The 13,759-nt window shown below is 27.0% G+C and overlaps 1 protein-coding gene across 1 annotated transcript in view; it reads left to right on the plus strand.

Annotated features, from left to right (window-relative positions):
* Window positions 1–11,779: 11,779 nt before the first annotated feature.
* LOC145834598 (uncharacterized) overlaps window positions 11,780–13,759 on the plus strand; it is a 35,911-nt gene continuing 33,931 nt past the window's right edge. The window contains exon 1 of the mRNA XM_082942069.1: window positions 11,780–12,026. Within this exon, the coding sequence (XP_082798195.1) occupies window positions 11,807–12,026 (220 nt within the window). The 5' untranslated portion in view covers window positions 11,780–11,806. The remainder of the gene's footprint in view (window positions 12,027–13,759) is intronic.

Here is a 13,759-nt window from a genome sequence, read left to right on the forward strand (position 1 = left end):
CAAACGAGATTTAAGGTAAACTATCCTTTGATAAGAGATCTATTATTATACTGTAAAGCAGACATGGTAACAAGCGTCACAAATTAAATATACCACTATCAAAAAATCCCCGACAGTAGGATTTTTTAATCTCAAATGTAAATAAACTTTAAAAAATAGTTAATCTAAAATCTTAAGATAGGTTTTATCATTCTGAAGATATCAAAATTAATTTAAGCTAAAATCTTTTTAGTTACAACATTTTAACCTTAGAAATATTTTGTAGCCACAAATTAATACTATATAGTTATCTCTTTAGAACAATTCAGCCTATAATTTACAATTGTCATTTGTGGACAAAGCATGCACAAAACAAAACTTACTTTTGTAAACTGTAAATAAAACATTAAAGTGTTTCTCTAAAAATTTTGTTTCTAACTTTTACTGATTAATAAATATATTAAAACATAGAAGTTTAATATACCTTGAAGAAATTATGTATTAAACTTTATAAAAAAAATTATACAAAACAAAAAAGTTAGTAAATAATAATGTTGAATTAAAGACGAGGCTGAAGTTTGATAGACATTTAAATATAAGATTTTTAACCCATTCCAATTTTTTACTTACAGTTATACCGCACTTTAAAACCACTCGTACTTAATTTAAATCAATAAAACTCTAGAACCTTGTTCCATGTGCGTAGAACTACGTGATCAAAAAAAAATTAACTTTCTACTATAAAAAATAAAATAGTTATGGTGTGCCAAAAATATCGAATTTATTATTAAAAAAATAGACGAAGCTTAGTAAACACACTTTAAAACTGCTCGTACTTGCATTAGAACAATGAAACTCTAGAACCTTGTTCCATGTGCGTAGAACTACGTGATCAAAAAAAAATTAACTTTCTACTATAGAAAAAAATAGTTATGGTACGCCGAAAAATATCAAATTTATTATTAAAAAAATAGACGAAGCTTAGTAAACACACTTTAAAACTGCTCGTACTTACATTAGAACAATGAAACTCTAGAACCTTGTTCCATGTGCGTAGAACTACGTGATCAACGAGGTAATTTAACTTTTTACTATAATAAACAAAATAGTTACGGTACCCCGAAAAATATTAAAATTATTATTAAATAAACAGACGAAGCCTAGTAAACACACTTTAAAACCGCTGGTACTTACATTAGAACAATGAAACTCTAGAACATTGTTCCAAGTGCGTAGAACTACGTGATCAAAAATAAATTAACTTTCTACTATATTAAACATGAACTTTACCGCAAGATCAACAACAACAGCATCCGAGACAATCCTACGACCGGTTTCGTCCTTATTAGGACTCATCAGGCAGGAATAGTCGCGAGAAACCGCTATTGTGATCTTAAACAAGCGGGCTTGAGTACGAAGTACTGAAGCGATCGTTTGTGGGTAAAGTTGAAAAAATGACACAGCTAAATCATTCACAGCCCAACGTCTCAGACATTGTCAGCTTGTTGTGAGATTGTAATCTGCGCTCGTTTGATCAGTTTTAGCCAGTATTTATTTCGGCCATCATCAACGAAGTTGAGATGTTTTATGCAATCGATAATAAACAATGAACTTTACCGCAAGATCAACAACAACAGCATCCGAGACAATCCTACGACCGGTTTCGTCCTTATTAGGACTCATCAGGCAGGAATAGTCGCGAGAAACCGCTATTGTGATCTTAAACAAGCGGGCTTAAGTACGAAGTACTGAAGCGATCGTTTGTGGGTAAAGTTGAAAAAATGACACAGCTAAATCATTCACAGCCCAACGTCTCAGACATTGTCAGCTTGTTGTGAGATTGTAATCTGCGCTCGTTTGATCAGTTTTAGCCAGTATTTATTTCGGCCATCATCAGCGAAGTTGAGATGTTTTATGCAGTTTAACGGTCGTAGGATTGTCTCGGATGCTGTTGTTGTTGATCTTGCGGTAAAGTTCATTGTTTATTATCGATTGCATAAAATATCTCAACTTCGTTGATGATGGCCGAAATAAATACTGGCTAAAACTGATCAAACGAGCGCAGATTACAATCTCACAACAAGCTGACAATGTCTGAGACGTTGGGCTGTGAATGATTTAGCTGTGTCATTTTTTCAACTTTACCCACAAACGATCGCTTCAGTACTTCGTACTTAACCCCGCTTGTTTAAGATCACAATAGCGGTTTCTCGCGACTAATCCTGCCTGATGAGTCCTAATAAGGACGAAACCGGTCGTAGGATTGTCTCGGATGCTGTTGTTGTTGATCTTGCGGTAAAGTTCACTGTTTTTTATCGATTGCATAAAACATCTCAACTTCGTTGATGATGGCCGAAATAAATACTGGCTTTCTACTATAAAAAATGAAATAGTTATGGTACGCCGAAAAAATATCAAAATTATTATTAAATAAATAGACGAAGCTTAGTAAACACACTTTAAAACTGCTCGTACTTACATTAGAACAATGAAACTCTAGAACCTTGTTCAATTTGCGTAGAACTACGTGATCAAAAAATAGTTAACTTTCTACTATAAAAAATAAAATAGCTACGATATCCCGTAAATACCTAAAATAATAATGAAAAAATATAAGAAGCATAGTAAACACTTTAAAACCGCTGGTTTTTTAATTAGAAGAATGAAACTCTAGAACCTTGTTCCATGTGCGTAGAACTACGTAATAAAAAAGATTTAACTTACTACTATAAAATATAAAATAGTTACGGTACCTTCAAAAGAACTTAAATATTCGAATTAAAGTCACAATCTATTTATTTTAATACACATACAACAAAGTAATTAAATATTATTTTATTAATGTACACGAATAAAGAACTGTATGATTACGCTAAAGAAGCATTGGTACAAAAACAAATTTGAAGATTTGGTCAATAACGTTTTTAAGAACTTTTAGTTTTAAATTAACTTTGAAAAAAAAAACATATATATATGCGATAAATATTGACGCATAATGAACTTAAAAATCACTAATATTAATGCACACGAACAAAGAACTGTATGTTTACGCTGAAGCAGCATTAGTACAAAAGTATATGTTTGAAGATTTGTTTAATAAGTTTTTTAACAACTTTTAGTATAAAATTAACTTTGAAAAAAAGTTAGAACATATATGCATGCAATAAATATTAACGCATAATGAACTTAAAAAACACTAAAATTAATGCACATGAACAAAGAACTGTATGATTACGCTGAAGAAGCATTAGCATAAAAATATATGTTTTAAATAATGTTTTTAACAACATTTTGTATAAAATTAACTTTAAAATGAAATAAGAAAATATATATTTGCATTATGTTTTAATGCAAAATAAACCAAAACAAAAACAATAGGTTTTGCAACAAGATTTGAAATAACCATGTGCAACGGTGCATAAAATTAAACTTGTAAAAAAAAAACAATTAATTTATCTGTTAACAACATGAAGAATCGTCTTGAAGACTTTGAATTTATTCGCACAAATCGCAGTAGTAGGTTTTATTTTTTAAAATATCAAATTCTGCTCTTGTATTTTGTAGGCAACATTCATGAAACCAAATGCTGCAAATGTCACATCGAATCTTTAAAAAATAAATATTATAAGTACAAGTGTTGTCACTGAGATTGATATAGAAGTATAAATTCAGTTTATTTCCTTTAAAAAAAATGTTATCTTTTCTTACCCATCGCACTGGACCAGGATAACCAATTAATTGTCTTGAACTCACATAATGGCGAAAGCAAACGTTACAAAAATTGACATCAACAACTGAAATAATATTTAGTATTATTTAGAAAACAAACTTTATACAAATACAATTTTGTCTGTTTTGTCATTTTTTTAACTTATATCCTTCATGGAGAAATCGCACACCTATTTCTGTACGCTTTTGTACTATATTTTTCTTACTTTTAGTTGTTAGAGTAATCGTATCTGGTAAATTTGGGTAATGCTGTATGATTTGTTCTCCAGCCTACATGTTTAAACTCTTACTTATTTTTTGGGTATAACTTAAACTAAGCGAATTTAATGAAAATAAAACAGTTTATTTATACCTCAATGACATGTACCCCACGGTTTACACCATTAATTTGTGGATTATGCCTAATGCTTACAACCTTAAAATTCATAACATTTTTGGTTGACATGTTTAATCTAGCTCTCTCTTGTCTGAAAAAATTAAATAAAATTAATCTTTATAAGTTCAAAATAAAAATTAATTGTCACGATGAAATACTTAAATAAATGTGTTCTTTAAATGTTTCTTCATCAAGCATCTCTCCAGCTTTGTCTTTCTGAGGGTCGAACACATATATGTTTCGTTGTATTATAAACTGTTAACCTAAACACTAAAGTTATTATGTTATAATCAAAAAATATCTTTCGTACTTTTTTTTATAACGTAAATCCTATAATGTAATTAAAATATTCATATTTTGTTTTCTATATCGTTCACAAAAACTAAAAAAATTAATTAGATTTGTTTAGATAACAGGTCAAAGTTACTCAAACCTATTAATGAGTTAAATAAATTGCAAATATATTTAAATTTACTATACTTGACATCAGTTAAATATTAAATATGTATAACAACTGTTGTATAAATCAATATACAAAACGACAATACAATTAATATTAATAATAAAGACAACTACTGCTTAAAAATACTGTTTCATGATATAAATCTTAATATTTTCATTCAACTACGAGCGGTTTTAAAGTGTGTTTACTAGGCTTTGTCTATTTTTTTAATAATAATTTTGATATTTTTCGGCGTACCATAACTATTTAATTTTTTATAGTAGAAAGTTAATTTTTTTTTTTGATCACGTAGTTCTACGCACATGGAACAAGGTACTAGAGTTTTATTGTTCTAATGTAAGTACGAGCGGTTTTAAAGTGTGTTTACTAAGCTTCGTCTATTTTTTTAATAATAAATTCGATATTTTTCGGCGTACCATAACTATTTTATTTTTTTATAGTAGAAAGTTAATTTTTTTTTGATCACGTAGTTCTACGCACATGGAACAAAGTTCTAGAGTTTCATTGTTCTAATGTAAATACGAGCAGTTTTAAAGTGTGTTTACTAGGCTTCGTCTATTTATTTAATAATAATTTTGATATTTTTCGGGCCACCGTAACTATTTTGTTTATTATAGTAAAAAGTTAAATTAATTAGTTGATCACGTAGTTCTACGCACATGGAACAAGGTTCTAGAGTTTCATTGTTCTAATGTAAGTACGAGCGGTTTTAAAGTGTGTTTACTAGACTTCGTCTATTTTTTTAATAATAAATTTGATATTTTTCGGCGTACCATAACTATTTTATTTTTTATAGTAGAAAGTTAATTTTTTTTGATCACGTAGTTCTACGCACATGGAACAAAGTTCTAGAGTTTCATTGTTCTAATGTAAATACGAGCAGTTTTAAAGTGTGTTTACTAGGCTTCGTCTATTTATTTAATAATAATTTTGATATTTTTCGAGCCACCGTAACTATTTTGTTTATTATGGTAAAAAGTTAAATTACTTATTTGATCACGTAGTTCTACGCACATGGAACAAAGTTCTAGAGTTTCATTGTTCTAATGTAAATACGAGCAGTTTTAAAGTGTGTTTACTAGGCTTCGTCTATTTATTTAATAATAATTTTGATATTTTTTCGGCGTACCATAACTATTTTTTTTTTATAGTAGAAAGTTAATTTTTTTTTGATCACGTAGTTCTACGCACATGGAACAAGGTTCTAGAGTTTCATTGCTCTAATGTAACTACGAGCGGTTTTAAAGTGTGTTTACTAGGTTTTTCATTATTGTTTCTGGTATTTTTCGGGGTACCGTAACTGTTTCATTTTTTATAGTAAAAAGTTAAATTACGTAGTTGATCACGTAGTTCTACGCACATGGAACAAGGTTCTAGAGCAGGGTTTCCCAAAGTAGGCGATATCGCCCCTTGGGGGCGATTTTAGTAAGTCGGGGGGCGATAATTTGTAAGGGGGCGAAAGGGTGGGCGATAACTAGTAAGGGGGCGAAAAGGGGGCGATTTTAAAATTTTGGGCTGTCATAAAACTTTTACTTTATATCTTGATATTTTACTAATTTTAGCTTGCTATTGAAATATTTGACCCTGAGGTAAAACTTAAACAAAAAAGTTAATTTTGTTTATGTAAAATATAGAAAAAAATGAAGTGCTTATGACTCCTACTTTTAAGTAAATTTCATATTTTCATTCATATATTTTCTTATATAACAATTACATAGATCATCGACGATCGAAATCCCTCTCATCATTTTAAAACCTGACATATATGTTATTTGGGATCATAAATGGTTTGTAAAAATCTATGATATTTGTTATTAACTATCACATCATGATATATTCAATTTGTTTTGGATAAGTCACTAAGTTAGACTAAGAAATAAAACTAAACAGGGTTGCCAATTTACCTAGAAACCTAAAAAAACCTGGAATTTGACAATTTAGGCAACAAAAAATCTGGAATTATTAACAATTTTGACATATTAAGTAGTAAAATTTCGATTTGACACTAAAATACTATTATTTAGATAAAAACATAGATCCCTTCGAGGCAGATCTTTTTGAAGTAAACGACTTACAGAAAACCTTCTTAGACTTATAAACAGACCTTGAACTTAAAGTAAATTTTTCCAAAGAATGATATAAAAGCATTTGGACTTAACAAAAACTAAGGCAAAAGTATCAAATTATTTGAGAGGAATTTAGATTATTGTTTATAGCTTTTCCGTCTAGCTATGTTGTTGAGAAAGCTTCAGTTCAGTTATCAACATCTTGAGCAAAAGATCTAATCTAGATATTTGTAAAGGTGGTGACTTGAAGCTTTATTTTACTGATTTAGAATCAGATTAGAAAAACATGCAAGCACTTATGAACCTCATCCTTCACATTATATTAGACTTCAGTAGCAGACACTGTTTTATGAAAGTTTTTTCTATTTTATCTGATCTTTTAAAATATTTTTTACTTAACCTGGTTTGTATCGTATTTGAGTAATCTTTTCATGATAATACTTATCAAGTTATTTATTCTACAACAAGTTTGCACAATGCCTAATAAGATTAATTACGGTAGACTCACTCTTGAGTTCGCACTTTTTACCCAAAAAAAAAAGCAAATTTATATCTTCTTAAATTTAACCTAAATAAAGTCTGTTATTAAATAAGTATGAATAAAAAAAGTAAAATATAATTTTAGATAGCTTATATAGATCTATTTTTCTAATGAATGTTTGTTTTATGTTTTAGTGGATTTCATGCTTATTCATAACATTATTGCATATAATATGTTGAAGTTTGTCATTTTGTAAAAAAAAATGGTATTAATTCTTAAGTTTGTACTATTTAATTTTGTTCAAAGTGCGAAATCAAGCGGAAGTCTACTGTATTTATTAAATGGTTTATGTTTTAAAGTTGTTAGTAGTTTTTAGTAGTTGTTAGTAGTTGTTAGTAGTTTTATTTTGACCTGGTTAATTTTGTAGTTTATATTTGTCGTTTTACATTATACTTAAAGTTTTTTATATCATAGTGATTAAAACATTTGTTTGAAAGACATTTATTTGACAGATTTCTGTTATTACTTGTTTAATCTGTATAAATCAAAAAAAAACTTGATAACCATTTAAGTTTTTATCTCAAAAAAGATTTTTTTGGTTCTAAAAGAGTATAGATTGAGGTCTCTATTTGAAATGACTTCAAGTTTTTCATGTAAAAGGTTCTTAAACTCAATTTTATTTTCTAACTTGATTTATTATTGTTAAAAAATCTATATTTTAAGGAATTTTAAACTATTAATTCAACTGCTTTTTTTTTTGTTTTATCTTAATTCAAAATATATTAGCAATTAGAATATGTTGTTTATTTTAATAGTTCACTTTTAATTTTTCACTATTTTCCTTTGTTAAATTATTATAGGCTAACAGCTATAATTTTTTTTTTAAGTAGAATTAAATAAGCCATCAAAAAGACTGCTCCAGTTACAAAACAAAATCTTAACCTAATAAAAAGTTTTTTTTTTTTTTTTGATTACTTTCTGTTCACAGAATTAATTGTAAAACATTTGATTTTTTTTTGAATTTAAGTTAAGAAAAATATAATTGTTAAAATTAAGGTTTAGATTCCTAAATGTTATTCCAAGTCAAATACTATTTCATGGTGTTCTACTACGAAACGTATAGCTTAAAATGTTTAAAATTAAATTTTTAACTTTACAACTAACTTGCTTATAATATATCTTAGCATAGAAATTAGTAATTTTACTGCATTAACTGAAGCTGTTGATGAAACCATTTTTCAAGTGAGATAATCAACCAGTCGTTCAAACTTCCTCAAACTAGATCAGAAATTATGTTTTAATATTTATTTTATTATGTGTAAAATTCATTGTTCATTCTTTTATAGTTTTTTAATCTCTGGAATAGTAATTTTAGAATATTCCTTTTTATAAAATAATTTAAGTATTTTTTACGGCTTAAATAAGTTACTTAGTATTAACTTCTAAATGTCCGAATTTCGTTATATGAGAGATTATTATAATGCCTGGTTTCAGTTAAGTTTTCAGATGGGTAACTTACGGTTCAGATCCAGTCAAATTTCGAACTGCTAAGTAACTTGAAAACTACTTGGGCAAAATAGATAAATTTAACTTTTTGATAATTAATATTTTGAAATACGCTTTCAATTTGATTTTCAGATCACAATAATTTTTCCTAGATCACAATATGTAATACTGAATCATTTTATAGCTAATTTGTTCGAGTTTTTTAATATTCTTATATGTTATTTTTTTAAATTAGGCAGCCCGCAATTACATTTTTTTAACGAGTTGAAACTGAAAAAGATTTTTTAGTAAATATGAACTGCTGACTACAAAAGTTGTCCACCACAGACCTAAAAGTTTCATTAGTTTCAAAACAATTCATATTTAAACAAGATTGTTTACAGATTGCACGAGGCTTTTTAATAATTAAGTATTTTAATACACTTTACTTGGCTTTATTGAGAATAACTGTAAATTAATTTCTCAAGCCCTGTAAACTACTTTGAACACAGCCCAAAAGTGCGCTCTTAAGAATTACCACACTAAATTACATTTCGAACACAACTTTTTTGGCTAAAAAGTTTATACTCAAGAGAAAAACTTCTTTGTAAAATCGTGGGGGGCGATTTTTTTTCAAATTTCTGAAAAGGGGGCGATTAAGTAAATGAGTTTGGGAAACCCTGTTCTAGAGTTTTATTGATTTAAATTAACTACGAGCGGTTTTAAAGTGCGATAATGACTGTAAGTAAAAAATTGGAATGTTTTAAAAATCTTATATTTAAATGTCTATCAAACTTCAGCCTCGTGGATTAAAGATTATGTTACAAAAAAAAATATTATTTTATATTTAAATATTTAAGCTAAAAACAATTTAAGAAGAACTTCAATTTTTGTTACTGTAAAAAAAAATTAAAGTAATATTGAAAAATACTATTATAAACTGTTTTAGTTTTACAATCAAGGTGTTAAAGTTCTTTTAGTACACTGTAAATTAAAACTTATTTAATTTAACATTATAGAAAGTTTATAACAACAAAAGTAATAAATTTATCCATTGTAAAATATGAGAAAAAAAATTAGGTATGTTTTGTTACTTTAGCTTTCTAGTTACTATAGCGATAAAACAGCTGTAATTAGTGGATTTAAAATTTTACTATGCCTGCTGTACAGAGTTTTTCTAAGTAAATTAAGTATCATGAATGTGTTGCAACCCTGTGTTACTAGACACTAAATATTTTTTACTTTATGTTTATATTTATCCTAATGAGTTTAAAATTAGTTTTGTAGAGTCAATTAATAAAGATATTTAAAATTTATAAAAAAGTTGAACAAGAATAATTAGTTAAGATTACTAACTAACATTTTAGATATTCTATAGGTTTTATGGTTCCCCTCTTGTTTATGGCTGATTAATGGAAGGTCCTCATCTCACCATTGTTTGAACATTTTTAGAAAAATTCACTAATGTTTTATTTTCTTTACAACTTGTTTGCTTATTCTAGTGAATAATTGTCCTCTTAAATTATTTTCAGCCTTGAGAATACTAAAATGGTCAATTAACAGAATAGGTTTGTTAGCACTAGGAGTCTAAGTTAAAACTATAAAAGATTTTTTTGTGACATCATATATGAGTAAAAAAATAGTCAAAATTAAAAAATCTAAGACTGAATTGCAAAACTACAACCTTAGAAAAGAAGCTTCACCATTTTTGACTCTTTATAAAATTACTAGCCGATACAATATTTTTAGGACAAAAAATGACTTTTTTTTTGTGTTGTTATTTTTGAACAAAATACGTCAAAAAAATAAAAACTAAAGAATGAATTACAAAAAGTAGATCTTGGGATAGACGCCCATACTATTTTTAATGACTTTTTTTTGACTACTTGTAAAAAAATTAACCGGTAAAAGGTTTGTAAGGCAAAAAATGATTATTGTTGTAACGTTATTTTTAAAGAAAATTAATCAAAAGTTTAAAATTAAAGACTGAATTGCAAAACTAAAGACCTTAGAAAAAAGTTCATCATACCATGTTTGACTCTATGTAGAAGAAATTGAAATCGATACAAGATTACATTAAAAACTTGGTGAATATATTACACCAGGGGGCAGGGACGTAGATAGCTCAAATAAATTACAAATCTGCATAAATTAAAACATCTGAAATTACGCGTTATACCGTCCTAGCGGGAACACAGCAATTTAAGCTACTTCTAATGTTATAGAATTTAACATGAAAATATGCAGTTATGATGCTACTTCAAAAATAGAACGTTAAGTATGAGTGATAACTGTATACAAGGCAATTTGTTTTGCTCAACACCTCCTATGACTCTTTATGTGTTGCCAGTTGTGTAAACCCATAAAACTTTCATCGAAAATAAGTATAGGAAAATCTCAATTTAACTCAAAAACATTTATACTATTTTCAAAATTTAAACATTTAACGTACTCAACAGAAAACATTAATTTATGCAAAATTATGTAAAATAAAATTCTATGATTTTGATTTTTAAAGTAAAAGCTACAGCTACCATTTGAATCAATTTTGCAATGCAGATTTTTGAAAAATTAAATCTTTAACGCACTAAATGTATACAATTTTAATATATTTAATTCGTTTAATTTTTACAACACTAATAGTGCTTAAGAAAAAGTGCATGTCAAAATTATCTCTCAGGAGTGCATAACTAAGTATAAATAAATACTTAAAGCTAAGAAAGCAAATTCTTTTAAAGCTAAAATAAAAGCAAATTTTTCGCACACAAGTACATAGCTACGTGCTTGTACTACACTAAATGCTGCAAGTAATTAATCATTAGGTGTTTTGGTGATGTGCAACAGAAATGTTTTTCGTACAAGGGGAATCTTTAGTCAAAAACTTTTACAGCATTTGTTTAAATACATTAATATTATAAATTTTAACAAAGAGAAGCTGAGCTAAAAGTATGTTTAATTTGTTCAATTTTTTAGACACTAAAAGTGCTAAAGAATGTTTCATATGTCTAAATTCTCTTGAATAGAGCAAGTTAAAGTATAAATAGGTATTTTAATAAAAGTATATGATGTAATCTGATTATAGTTTCAAGAAAAGTATACGTTAAATTATTTTTAGTCAAATTTATTTACAAAATTTAAAAATGTCAAATTTTTTCTCTGTTTAATTAATGTGTATTTTCTAGAAAAATAATAATAAGTAATTTATATTCAGAAGTATTCTGAAAATCATGTCAACAAATGCAAGTAGTTCAACAAAGCTTCATGCTGACATTTCACAATTCTCAGATCTGCAAGATATAATATTTCAAGAAGATATAAACATGACTTTATTAGATGAAAGTTCTTTGCACAGAGTTTGTGTGGTAACCACTGAAGATCTACCAGATAATGAATCTATAGTATCCCATGAAAGTGAATTGTTTATGTCTCAGCACATGATTAATGAAGGTAGTTTCCAGAAATTAGATACTTGATTATATTTAATGATAAAGTTAAATAGTGAGATATTCTTTTTTCTTAATTATATTTAATTTTTATTTAACTTTTAAAACTATGTTGCTGTTTTAATGCCATATAAAATAACATATAGTTTAAAAGCTAGTTATTTAGTAAAAGTTAATAATTTTTGGTTATAAGTTTATAGAAGATTGATAAAAATCTACTAAATGATATCTCAAAAATTTTAATTTAACAAAAACTTGTTTAAGAATGTCAAACAAATGTACAAAAATGCTTTAAATTCATTAATTTGGTCTACACAGGGTTGCCAAAAAACTTAAAAACCTGGAATTTGATAAACTAGGCTAAAAAACTTGGAATTTGAAAAATTTAAAGAAACCTGTAAAAAACCTAGAAATTTGAACAAAAATCAATAAAAAACCTGGAATTTTAAACAATTTTAACATTTTAGGTAGAAAAATTTTTATTTGACACAAAAAATCTACCAAATAGATATTTTTTTTTTCATAATCAAAAAAAAAATTTATCAAAAACACATTTCAAGTAGCTTAACAGCATCTTTTCAATGATTTTATACTATTTAATACAGTTTTTTACCTTAAACTTATTTTTAAACTAAAAAATAGACCTAAAATGTGTAGTTTTAAAAACCTGGAGAAAATTTGCCACAAAAATTTGGCAACCCCGTCTACATTAAAAAATTACAACAAAAAATAGAAAATAACTCAAATTTACTTAAAGCCCTTTTTTAACCTAACTGTCTCAACAAAAAGAGTCAAGTATTTCTTAAAACTGGTTAATAGGTTTTGTGATGAAAACTATAAATATAGAAAAATATCAATTGCAACACAATAAAACTATCCTATAGCTAGTATAGTAGTTTCAAACCAGAATAACAGCACATGACATTAAAGTTTAACAAAAACCACAATACTACAGAGTTGACTCAGACTAGTTTGAATATTTTTTCTAAACCTTGGCTAGTTTTTTGACTCTGTTTTTAATGAATTTTTTTTATATTTTTAGGTTTTTGAATTTGAGTAAAAGTATTATTTAAAAACATCAACTGCAACACAATAAAACTACCTCAAAGATGTTCTAGTATATCAAGACAGAATAACAGCACATGACAATAAAGTTTAGCAAAAACAACAATATTACAGAACTGACTCAAGCTAGTTTAGATACTTTTCTAAACCCCAAACTAGTTTTTTGATTTTAATTTTTTTTTAATTTGTGTTTTTGTTAAGTTTTTTGTTTCCATTTTGGCATTGATAGGTATTTGAGCTTGATTAGCAGTTATATATTTTTTCAATGATTTTGCCTCAAACAGGGTTGCCACAAAACCTGAAATTTGACAATATAGACTAAAAAACCTGGAATCTTTTAAATTTTTTACATGTTAAATAGTAAAATATTGATTTGACAAAAATCTATCAAATAGATATAAAAAATTTCATCATCAAAAATTTATTTTTGCATTTTATTAAAAGTAGCTTTACAGTATCCTTTCAATGTTGTTATACTACTTAACACAGTTTTTTACCTTAAACTAAAATTTAAATTAAAAATAAACCCTAAAAAAAGTTATTTTAAAAACCTGGAAGAAAATTTTAAAACCTGGAAAAAAATTTCCAAAAACATTTGGCAACCCTGTTTATAGCATAAAATTACGCATCATTAGCAAATCATGAGCAAAATGTGTTCAATTGAAAATGAAA

The sequence above is a fragment of the Thalia democratica genome, chromosome 4, assembly GCF_965202585.1.
Source record: "Thalia democratica chromosome 4, ktThaDemo2.hap1.1, whole genome shotgun sequence".
NCBI classification, from domain to species: Eukaryota; Metazoa; Chordata; class Thaliacea; order Salpida; family Salpidae; genus Thalia; species Thalia democratica.